Here is a 12,620-nt window from a genome sequence, read left to right on the forward strand (position 1 = left end):
TTCGTTTGGCGTGGGGCGAGGGAAGGGGGGGGGAAGGTTCGTCCCTGATCACGGACTATATGGATGGCTCACTTAAGAATGGAAGGTGATTTTAGCCGAGCTATAAATCTCCAGCTGGATTGCTCCCTGGAAGCTAGTAAAGAAGAAAACAATATCGCTAACACGGTGAAATGCTTAATAGAGGAGCTTGCCGGAGAAGGGGGATGGAGGCGTCAGGGCCCTGAGCGGGATGGAGATGCAGGAACGGTGGCGAGGTGGGGGGGGAGCTGGGAGAAGGGCCCTCTCTGTTTCCCCGCACACCAGATTGCTGCAGGGGGGGGCGGGCACTGCGCCCTGAAACGGATCCTTTTATTGGGACTCCTATACTGGCACTGTCATGCGGCACGTGGCTTGGGCTCTATTCAGCCAGTCCTTTTTCCTTTAAGAAGCTCTCTCTCTCGCTCTACACACACACACACACACTCGTTTTGTTATGCTCCCTTTTATATTTTCATAATTTCTTTCTTAAAATTTCAAAACTTTTAACATACCGTATTTTCCCGTGTATAAGATGCCGTCGTGTATAAGGCATCCCCCTATTTTGGGGGGACTCAAAATTAAGAAAATGGGGGAGATTGCCCCCGTGTATAAGACTAACCCTAGGCTTATACACGGAAAACAAAACCCTAGGCTTATACACGGAAAAGTATGGCACATATTTCAATACATAGTAAAGGTGAAGGGACCCCTGACCATTAGGTCTAGTCATGACCGACTCTGGGGTTGCGGCGCTCATCTCGCTTTATTGGCCAAGGGAGCCGACATACAGCTTCCAGGTCATGTGGCCAGCATGACTAAGCCGCTTCTGGCGAACCAGAGCAGTGCACGGAAACAGCGTTTACCTTTCTGCCAGAGCGGTACCTATTTATCTACTTGCACTTTGACATGCTTTCGAACTGCTAGGTTGGCAGGAGCTGGGACCAAGCAACGGGAGCTCACCCCGTCGTGGGGATTCGAACCGCCGACCTTCTGATCGTCCCCTTCTCCTTGCGCCATCCATTTTTCCCAGCATCAGGGTCTTTTCCAGGGAGTCTTCTCTTCTCATGAGGTGCTCAAAGTCTTGGAGCCTCAGCTTCAGGATCTGTCCTTCCAGTGAGCACTCAGGGCTGATTTCCTTCAGAATTGAGAGGTTTGATCTTCTTGCAGCCCATGGGACTCTCAAGGGTCTCCTCCAGCACCAGAATTCAAAAGCATCCATTCTTCGGTGATCAGCCTTCTTGATGATCCAGCTCTCACTTCCATACATCACTACTGGGAAAACCATGGTTTTAACTATACGGACCTTTGTCTTCAAGGTGATGTCTCTGCTTTTTAAGATGCTGTCCAGGTTTGCCATTGCTTTTCTCCCAAGAAGCAGGCGTTCTTAATTTCGTGACTGCTGTCACCATCTTCAGTGATCATGGAGCCCAAGAAAGTAAAATCTCTCACTGCCTCCATTTCTTCCCCTTCTATTTGCCAGGAGGTGATGGGACCAGTGGCCATGATCTTCGTTTTTTTGATGCTGAGCTTCAGACCATATTTTGCGCTCTCCTCTTTCACCCTCATTAAGAGGTTCTTTAATTCCTCCTCACTTTCTGCCATCAAGGTTGTGTCATCTGCATATCTGAGGTTGTTGATATTTCTTCTGGCAATCTTAATTCCGGCTAGGGATTCATCCAGCCAGGCCTTTCTCATGATGAATTCTGCATATAAGTTAAATAAACAGGGAGAACAAGAGTCAGTGGCGTAGCGTGGGTTGTCAGCACCCGGGGCAAGGCAAGTAATTTGCGCCCCCTAACCCGTGGATTTGCGCCCCCTAACCCGTGGATTTGCGCCCCCTAACCCTAACCCCCAGATGTTGCACCCGGTGCGGCCGGCCCCCCCTGCACCCCCATGCTACGCCACTGACAAGAGTATCTAATAACAAAGACTGCATTTTGCATAGCGTCGTGGGAACGTGGGTCACAAAGCCTGCTCTGCAACTGCAGCCAGTAAATAGATGTGTGAACACAACCTTAGAAATACTGCAAAATTCAGTCGGACTTGAGTCAGGGAGCGTGTTTTGAAGACAACTGCAAGGGGGCCACCTTGTGGCCAAGGATGGATATCGACCGGACCCCTATGTGTTAGGTATGAATGAATGAATCTTTCTTTGCGTCAGCCATCAGCCATAGCAATAAAACAACAATGCGATACACAAAGAATAGAAATAAAAAGTCAGTTGTATAAAATACATTTCAGGGTATTGAATCAATAGTCAAATAGTGGATCTTATTCTGAGTTCCCCAGCTAAAAACCTTGCCACCTTTGCTGTCACCTGCTCATCTTGATCTGCCAAGAGAAAGGGCACTGGGGCAGTGGCTGGGCAACCCGGAATGGACAATAAAAGAGGGGTGATAATCTCATCCCTCAAGTCTTTATAAAGAGTGCAAGCCAGAAGGGCATGCGCCACCAATTTGGAACTGTCATCTCCACAGGGACATGTGTGTGTTAGGTAGCTTGGAAAACATCTAATTTTCCTCCCTATAATTTTTATTAAACTTCCTGTTTTACAATTTAAAATATTCATTTAGATAAAGGTAAAGGGACCCCTGACCATTAGGTCCAGTCGTGGCCGACTCTGGGGTTGCGGCTCTCATCTCGCTTTACTGGCCGAGGGAGCCGGCGTACAGCTTCTGGGTTATGTGGCTCTAAATGCCAGAAAGTTCTTCCTGATTTTGAGTCAGAATCTCTTTCCTTGCAATTTGAAGCCATGGGTTTGGATCCTGACATGCAGAGCAGGATGAAACAAGTGTGCTCCCTCCTGCGTGTGACAGCCCTTCAGATATTTGAAGATGGCTCTCTGCTCTCAGTCTCCTCTTTCCCAGGCTAAACATTCCCAGCTCCTTCAACCGTTCCTCATATGGCTTGGCTTCCAGACCCTTGATCATCTTGGTCGGCCTCCTCTGCACACCTTCCAGCTTCTCAATATCCTCCTTAAACTGAGGTGCCCAGAACTGGACTGAGGCCTGAGGCAGGACTATAAATCAGTAACTCGAGAAAAGGAAAAATGAGACCAACAAAAACCAAGGCACATGTAGGCTTCAGATCTTAAAAGGTCCACAGCCATTGGCTGTGGTTTGACCAAGGCAAAAGAACCACAGCCCTTAAGATATTTGAAGATGGCTATCATATCTCCTCTCAGTCTACTGTTTTCCAGGCTAAACATGCCCAGCTCCTTCAACCCTTTCTCATATGGCTTGGTTTCCAGACCCTTGATCAACTCAGTCGCCCTCCTCTGCCCACCTTCCAGCTTGTCAACATCCTTCTTAAATTGTGGTGCCCAGAATTGGACACAGTATTCCAGGTGTGACTTGACCAAGGCAAAAGAACCACAGCCCTTAAGATGTTTGAAGATAGCTATCATATCTCCTCTCAGTCTACTGTTTTCCAGGCTAAACATACTCAGCTCCTTCAACTGTTCCTCATATGGCTTGGTTTCCAGACCCTTGATCAACTCAGTCACCCTCCTCTGCACACCTTCCAGCTTGTCAACATCCTTCTTAAATTGTGGTGCCCAGAATTGGACACAGTATTCCAGGTGTGACTTGACCAAGGCAAAAGAACAGCCCTTAAGATGTTTGAAGATGGCTATCATATCTCCTCTCAGTCTACCATTTTCCAGGCTAAACATACTCAGCTCCTTCAACTGTTCCTCATATGGCGTGGTTTCCAGACCCTTGATCTTCTTGCACACCCTCCTCAGCACACCTTCCAGCTTGTCAACATCCTTCTGAAATTGTGGTACCCAAAATTGAACGCAAGACTCCAGGTGTGGTCTGACCAAGGCAGAAAGAGAGTGTCGCTATGACTTCCCTTGATCTTCTGTTGACATATCTTGGTGTGAGACCAAGTCGCTGGACTGGAGGGGGCTGCTTCAGTGCTCACCTGTTCACACATACATCCACCCTTTTCCACTCAGGTGTGGTTGTTGGGCGGCAGATTCTGGTAAGGAGCCCAGCCGACTCCCCTTGCCTGAATCCTGGCCCTCTTCTCCTGTGTGACAGCAGATTCTGGAAGCGAGTGGGTTAACAAGCCATGTGGAGACAAACACAAAAGGGCCCATTCAGTCCTCGCAGCTGCCCAAAGTTGGCCTAGCCGCTGCATCCATCAGAGGCAAACAGATTCTGATCTCAGCTAGAATAAACTCGCCGGAGGGACGAAGGCACAGCTCTGAGCGGGCAGCAGCAGAAGGGAGAGGGTGGGCTTTCGTCGTACCACCAAGCAGCTTGAAACGAAGGGTTGGAGGAAACTGTGGACACAAGATGGTGGGATTTCAGAGCTTGGGGGTCCCATAGCCCAAATCTCCGCTGAATGCAGAAACCTGGCAGCAGGGTGAACTAAGCAACCCTCTTGGTCTCTTCCAACTCTGCAATTTTTGGTTAAACCTCTGAGCCTCTTGGGCTTGCCGATCAGAAGGTCGGCGTTTCAAATCCCCGCAACAGAGTGAGCTCCCGTTTCTCAGTCCCTGCTCCTGCCAACCTAGCAGTTCGAAAGCACATCAGAGTGCAAGTAGATAAATAGGTACCGCTCCTGCGGGAAGGTAAATGGCGTTTCCGTGCGCTGCTCTGGTTCGCCAGAAGCGGCTTAGTCATACTGGCCACATGAGCCAGAAGCTGTACGCCGGCTCCCTCGGCCAATAAAGCGAGATGAGCGCCACAACCCCAGAGTCGGTCACAACTGGACCTATTGGTCAGAGGTCCCTTTAGGCAACCTAAGGCCCATGGGCCAGATGTGGCCCAATCGCCTTCTCAATCCGGTCCATGGATGCTCCGGGAATCAGCCTGTTTTTCCATGAGTAGAATGTGTCCTTTTAAAATGCATTTAAGATGCATCTCTGGGTTATTTGTCAGGCCTGCCTGGTGTTTTTCTATGAACAGAATGTGTCCTTTTATTTAAAATGCATCTCTGGGTTATTTGTGGGGCATAGGAATTCGTTCATTTCCCCCCCAAAATATAGTCCGGCTCCCCACAGGGTCTGAGGGACAGTGGACCAGCCCATGGCTGAAAAAGGTTGCTGACCCCTGGATTAAGGGTTTGGGTTTTTTTAAGAGGAATGGCTCTGTTGATAGAATCATAGAATCATAGAATCATAGAGTTGGAAGAGACCACAAGGGCCATCGAGTCCAACCCCCTGCCAAGCAGGAAACACCATCAGAGCACTCCTGACATATGGATGTCAAGCCTCTGCTTTAAGACCTCCAAAGTAGGAGACTCCACCACACTCCTTGGCAGCAAATTCCACTGTCAAACAGCTCTTACTGTCAGGAAGTTCTTCCTCATGTTTAGGTGGAATCTTCTTTCTTGTAGTTTGGATCCATTGCTCCGTGTCCGCTTCTCTGGAGCAGCAGAAAACAACCTTTCTCCCTCCTCTTTGTGACATCCTTTTATATATTTGAACATGGCTATCATATCACCCCTTAACCTCCTCTTCTCCAGGCTAAACATGCCCAGCTCCCTTAGCCGTTCCTCATAAGGCATCGTTTCCAGGCCTTTGACCATTTTGGTTGCCCTCCTCTGGACACGTTCCAGTTTGTCAGTGTCCTTCTTGAACTGTGGTGCCCAGAACTGGATAGAGTAAGAATCTCTTCATACCAGGGTTGTGAGTTTGAACCCCACTTTGATTGAAATATTCCTGCATTGCAGTGGGTTGGACTACATGATCCTCAGGGTCCCATCTAGAAATCTGAGATTCCGTATCGTGAATGTGTGGACTTAGCTGCCACATGATGCGTTGGTGACATTAATGTGTAAGGGGTTTAGGCATGCAGAGAAAACGGCCAAGAAAGGGTTAAGTTAGGTGTGCCGGTTAATTTGAGTTGTGTTTGTCCTGTACCTGCAACTGCTTAAGCCTGTGAGAGTCAGCACAATCTAAATCAGGGGTCAGCAAAAAATTTCAGCAGGGGGCCGGTCCACTGTCCCTCAGAACTTGTGGGGGGCCGGACTATATTTTTTGGGGGGAAATAATGAACAAATTCCTATGCCCCACAAATAACCCAGAGATGCATTTTAAATAAAAGCACACATTCTACTCATGTAAAAACACCAGACAGGCCCCACAAATAACCCAGAGATGTATTTTAAATAAAAGGACACGCTCTACTCATGTAAAAACACGCTGATTCCTGGACTGTCCGTGGGCCGGACTGAGAAGGCGATTGGGCCGGATCCGGCCCCCGGGCCTTAGTTTGCCTACCCATGCCTTAGATAGCCCTTTTTCAAAAAAACAAATGTAATGGCGTCCAGTATATTCTAAATATTATTTTTTGTTGCATGAGGATTTTAGCCTCTTTTCTCCGTAGCCACAGGTTTCAGGTCATTGCGAAGTTTCTGTGTCCACTTTTGGGTCTCGTTTTAGCTCTGTCCCTTTCAGATTTCAACACAGTGTTTCGCAACCAGATGATGCAACCAAATACCACACAGCCGTTGGGTGGCATTTCTGAGAAGCCTCTTTCCCCCTCCCTTCCTCTTCAACTTCCCAGAGGTGGAGAACGTTTTTTGGGACCGGAGACCTCCTTGCGCCAATCCCTTGCTCCCACGATAAGGCAAAAGTCGAACAGATCCACTGTGGAAGGGATAGTTTGCTGGGCGAAAGAGACTGAGCTGCAGGTAAGGGTCCCTCAAGCTTTCCTTTCCCTGTCCTTCATCCTGAAGCAAAGTCCCCAGATTCATCTCAGCTTCTGATAATCTGAATTGTGGAGCGTTCAGAACGGGGAGATCCATGTCAAAGCGAAGCTGCGAATGTGGGAAGAGGGAGGAACGACAACTACAGTGGTGCCTCAGGTTACATACGCTTCAGGTTACAGACTCCGCCAACCCAGAAACAGTACCTTGGGTTAAGAACTTTGCTTCAGGATGAGAACAGAAATTGTGCGGCGGCAGCAGGAGGCCCCATTAGCTAAAGTGGTGCTTTAGGTTAAGAACAGTTTCAGGTTAAGAATGGACCTCCAGAACGAATTCGGTAATTAACTTGAGGTACCACTGTATGAGCAGTAGATTTGAAGGGTCTTGAGATATTCTGCCTTTCTGCGACTGCAAAATGCAGTACAGTGGTACCTCGGGTTAAGAACTTAAATCATTCTGGAGGTCTGTTCTTAACCTGAAACTGTTCTTAACCTGAAGCACCACTTTAGCTAATGGGGCCTCCTGCTGCCGCCGCGCAATTTCTGTTCTCATCCTGAAGCAAAGTTCTTAACCCGAGGTACTATCTCTGGGTTAGCGGAGTCTGTAACCTGAAGCGTCTGTAACCCGAGGTACCACTGTACTTCTTGTTGTTTTCCCAAGATTCTGGTTTTTAAGGTTCTCCGTGGTGCGGGGGTACGAGTGTCTTTCCCAACCTTGTGGCCACCAGATGTTTTTGACTGCAGTGGGGCATGTTGTAGTTGTAGTTCAGTCGTAGTAGGACTGAACCCTCTGGGCCAGAGTTTCGCAAACTTGGGTCCCCCCAGATGTTTTTAGACTACAACTCCCATCATCCCTAGCTAGCAGGTCAGGGATGATGGGCATTGTAGTCCAACAGAGACCTAATTGGACTGGAGACCTAAGTTTAGGAACCGCTGCTCAGACTGTACGTGTGAGGTTCCTTCAGTCAGTCCCACTCAGAGGGGATACATCATGCCTCCCGGATCAAGCACAATTGTGGACTTCCTTTTAATCAGTGGTACCTCGGGTTACAGGTACGAGGGTGGCGCTGTGGGTTAAACCACAGAGCCTAGGACTTGCCGATCAGAAGGTCGGCGGTTTGAATCCCTGCGATGGGGTGAGCTCCCGTTGCTCGGTCCCTGCTCCTGCCAACCTAGCAGTTTGAAAGCACGTCAAAGTGCAAGTAGATAAATAGGTACCACTCCAGCGGGAAGGTAAACGGCGTTTCCGTGTGCTGCTCTAGTTCGCCAGAAGTGGCTTAGTCATGCTGGCCACATGACCCAGAAGCTGTACGCCGGCTCCCTCGGCCAATAAAGCGAGATGAGCGCCGCAACCCCAGAGTCGGTCACGGCTGGACCTAATGGATCTTTAAATGAATGAATGGAATATTTATTGCTAAAAGCTGTAAGCCGTCACAACTGGTCACAATACATAGAATACAAATAATTGATGTAAAACTGAACAACAACAACAGCAAAGCAAACATACAAAAATGGAAATATCACATATGCATAAGTTAAGATCTCCACATCTCACACTCGCCCTTATGATACAGTGCTACCTTGGTTCTCAAACGTCTTGGCACTCAAACAACGTGGAACCCAAACACTGCAAACCCGGAAGTAAGTGTGCAAACTTTTTTTCGAAAGCCGAACGTGCTCCATTTTGAGTGCCACACTTCCATTTTGGGTGTTACACTGAGATCTGTCTGGTTTTGCTATTTATTTTGTATTTTTGTTGTTTTTGTGACTGTGTGGAACCCAGTTCAGCTACTGATTGATTGATTGTGTGACCGCAGTACATTGTTTTTTGCTTTCATTTTATGGATCGGTGGTCTCGCTAGATAGTAAAACCCATGTTCAATTGCTGTTTGAGGGGTTGTTTTTAAAAGAGTGGAACGGGTTAATCCGTTTTGCATGACTTTCTGTGGAAAAGCGCGCCTTGGTTTTGGAACGCTTTGGTTTTGGAACGGACATCCGGAACAGATTACGTTTGAGAAGCAAGGTACCACTGTACTTATCTTGGTGCGTAGCTCTCAACTTACTTGCAGCCAAGGCAAATTTTCAGGGATGTAAATAAACTCACTCTCTCTCCCATCCATACAGAGTCGCAGGATGGATTCCTCAGTCCTGATCTTTATTGTTTGCCTGGTGTTATCCCTTCAATGCTGCCACCTCCAGGCTCTCTAGTGCCCCCCTGTGGCTACCCCAAGCAACATCACCGAGTTCTCCTGCTCCTCCCCGTCCCTTAGCCATTTCCCAGCTGGCTTCCCTGAGCGGACGACCCTGATCTCCGTCGAGTTCACAAACATCTCCAGCATCGGTGAGGATGCGCTGCTGGGGTTGCCCAACCTTCAGGAACTTCACCTATCTAACAACAGGCTGGAGGACCTTCCTGGCGGCCTCTTCCGTGACCTCCCAGAGCTGCACACCTTGGATCTCACAAGCAATCTCCTGGAAGATCTGCCTCCGTCAATATTTGAGAACGCCAGCTCGTTGAATCACCTGTTTCTCAAGATGAACCAGTTGACCAAGTTGCGGCCACAGTGGTTCCACCCGTTAAGGCGGCTCCAGACCCTGGATCTCTCCAACAACCAGCTGAAGGACGTTCCCCCCTCCTGCTTCAGCAAGCTGGAGAATTTGACAGCTCTGGACCTCTCCTCCAACTTCCTCCGCCAGCTCTCTCCACAGATCCTGGAGGGGATGCCTCTTCTGGAGAGGTTGGAACTAGGAGGCAACCATCTCCACTCCATCGCCGACAAGACCTTCCAGGAGGTCCCACGCCTGGGGTTCCTCTTCCTCCAAAACAACAGCTTAACCCGTCTCCCACCAGGAATCTTCGAGCCTCTGAGGAATCTGGATACCCTGTTCATCTCCGACAACCAGATCGCTTCCTGGGACCCTGGGTTCTCAGGCCAGCTCACAAAGCTCAGCCTCGACCTCGCCAGAAACCCATGGGCGTGTGATTGCCTCATGTACACCTTCGTGGACTGGGTGACGCGTCATTCTGCCATCCTGTACTCCAGGGAAGAAGTGGTTTGTGCCTCCCCCAAGAACCTCGAAGGCCGGGTGGTGATGTCTCTCAAAGAGGCTGAATTTGGTCTTTGCTGAATCCTCAGTACATAACCAGGGTTTGCCCAGCCCTGTCCCTAAGGAGGATGTTGCAATGAAGCTCCTAAATCATGTATTAGATCAGGGGTCAGCAAACTTTTTCAGCAGGGGGCCGGTCCACTGTCCCTCAGACCTTGTGGGGGGCCAGACTATATTTAGGGGGGAGGGGAATATGAATGAATTCCTATGCCCCACAAATAACCCACAGATGCATTTTAAATAAAAGCACACATTCTACTTATAGAAAAACACGCTGGTTCCCGGACTGTCCACTGGCCAGATTTAGAAGGCGATTGGGCTGGATCTGGCCCCCGGGCCTTCGTTTGCCTACCCATGTATTACCGTATTTTTTGCTCTATAAGACTCACTTTTTCCCTCCTAAAAAGTAAGGGGAAATGTGTGTGCGTCTTATGGCGCGAATGCAGGCTGCGCAGCTATCCCAGAAGCCAGAACAGCAAGAGGGATCGCTGCTTTCGCTGCGCAGCGATCCCTCTTGCTGTTCTGGCTTCTGAGATTCAGAATATTTTTTTTCTTGTTTCCCTCCTCCAAAAACTAGATGCATCTTGTGGTCTGGTGCGTCTTATAGAGCGAAAAATACAGTAGATTATTTGTCCCATGATTTAGCTATCTACTCAGGCAGAGAGAAGGTCTATTCCCCCGCCATCTGCTGTGCTATCTGATCTTTTTAAACTGAGAGATGCCAGAAATTGAACTCAAGACCTTGCACAGGCAACGTTCTGCCCCAGAGCTTTGCTACGTTTCCTCTCCCCAAATTGCTGCTAATGCCCTCATCCGCACTCTGCATTTAAAGCAGTACAGTCAAACCTCGGCTCCCAAATGCCTCCGTTTTGGAAAGTTTCGACTCTCCAACACTGAAAACCAGGACGTAAATGCTCTGGTTTCTGAACGTTTATTGGAAGCCACAGTGACAATTTGTTGTTGACAAAGGACAGCTGGGCATATAAAGGGCCCCATTACCTTCAGTAGCTTAAAAGGTAAAGGGACCCCTGACCATTATGTCCAGTCGTGGCAGACTCTGGGGTTCATCTCGCTTTACTGGCCGAGGGAGCCGGCGTACAGCTTCCGGGTCACATGGCCAGCAGGACTAAGCCGCTTCTGGCGAACCAGAGCAGCGCACGGAAACGCTGTTTACCTTCCCGCCGGAGTGGTACCTATTTATCTACTTGCACTTTGACGTGCTTTCGAACTGCTAGGTTGGCAGGAGCAGGGACTGAGCAACGGGAGCTCACCCCGTCATTGCGGGGATTCGAACCGCCGACCTTCTGATCAGCAAGTCCCAGGCTCTGTGGTTTAACCCACAGCGCCACCCGCGCTTAGGGCCTCATCAAACCTAAATCTGGCCCTGCCCAGGTAAAACCATAATGATGATGTGTAACGGAGTGAGAGAGGCAGTATGATAGGAATTTTGAGGTCTTAGATATATGGTAATGTTCATAAGCGTACCTACCAAGCACATACATAGATCAGCACAGGAAGACCGACCTGGAACCATTTTGATTCCCAAACTGAGCAAATGTTTCCTCTGCAAGGTCAAAGTGGGAAACCTCCCCATTCTCTTTCCTCTCAAATCCTGTCTTAAGGACACGTTTAAGATATGAATAGGGTGTGAGCCTATGACCTGGCCCAGGAACTAAGTATTTATCATTACAAAAGACTGGCCAGGCTCACCAGGCAATCCAATCAAGACAGGAGATAAACAAGGACAGGAGAAAAACAACATTCAAATTTCTGTTTTAGTCCGCCTTTTCTGTGATGTAGGTGTGATGTATCTAAGGGGTGGTCTTAGGTTACAGCCCTTCTGTGATGTATGTATGATGTTTCTGGGGGTGGTCTTGATCTACAGGGTGGCAATTTCAAAAGTCTTTATAAGGCCTTGCACACCATTTTTCTGGGTCCCTCCTCTCTCCTGCGTGTGAGGGAAGCACCCCGTTGCAACAGATGAATAAAGATCAAGCTTACTAGCTGCTTTGCTTCTCAATATTCTCTGGTTGGCCTCTGTTATTTTCTCCTATCAATAGGGAACCTACGTAAGAACTCTATATGGGCTCTTGGATTCCCCATAAGGGAAAAGGGCAATTTTTGTTTACAACCGCAGGGAGCGCCACATTTTAACATCACGCAGCGCGCCACCAAAATTTGACATCTCCAAATCTGCCATTGCACCTCCCTCTCTCTACTGTGACTCGAGGCGGCACCGTGTTTGAAAATTAGAGAGCATTCGCACAATTAGCCATTGCATGGCCTTCCCAAATACATGCAACCAGCTTTCCAACATCCTTTTGGCATTCAGCTGCTGAGTTTGCAATTAGAGGGAGCAAGAGTAATGATATATTTATTTGCCTCTTCAGTTAGTGTAGTTTCCCTTCCTTTTCTTCTCCTCCCCATTAAAAAAGAAAAAGAGAAATAAAGAATGCTGTTAATTGGGAACAAAATGCGCCATCTTATCCACGAATATCTCTCGCCCGGAAATTTATAGCGAAGCTGCGCTCCCGTGGAAGTTTTAAATTAAACCCAATTGCTTAAAGACGCCGGGCAATTTGCTGTGATTTAGGTGTGCAATAAAACCCAAGCGCCAAAGCGTATTCGCCAACCCAAAGGAGGCTGGGTGCTTTGTCCTGTGTCGGTCTCGTCTTTGGGGCCCCCCCTTTCCTTAAATAAGAATAAAGAGAGCTGTTTGCGCACACAGGAAATAATAAAATTAAGAATCAGACCTGGGCGAGGAATCCTCTTCAGCCCGAGGGCCGCATTTGCTTGCGATGAACCTTCTGGAGGCCGGATGCAAGTGTCGGG

General features: G+C 48.6%; 1 protein-coding gene across 1 annotated transcript; it reads left to right on the top strand.

Annotated features, from left to right (window-relative positions):
- Nucleotides 1-6,469: 6,469 nt before the first annotated feature.
- Nucleotides 6,470-12,420, top strand: LRG1 (leucine rich alpha-2-glycoprotein 1; the record flags this gene model as incomplete). The annotated part of the gene is given in 5 exon segments (XM_082206899.1): nt 6,470-6,553; nt 6,555-6,641; nt 6,643-6,666; nt 8,805-8,885; nt 8,889-12,420. Coding segments are annotated over 5 exon segments (1,197 nt in total), but the record flags the coding sequence as incomplete, so codon positions are not given.
- Between the last annotated feature and the right edge of the window lie 200 nt (nt 12,421-12,620).

The sequence above is a fragment of the Podarcis vaucheri genome (genome assembly GCF_965113315.1).
Source record: "Podarcis vaucheri genome assembly, chromosome: 18".
Lineage (NCBI taxonomy): Eukaryota > Metazoa > Chordata > Lepidosauria > Squamata > Lacertidae > Podarcis > Podarcis vaucheri.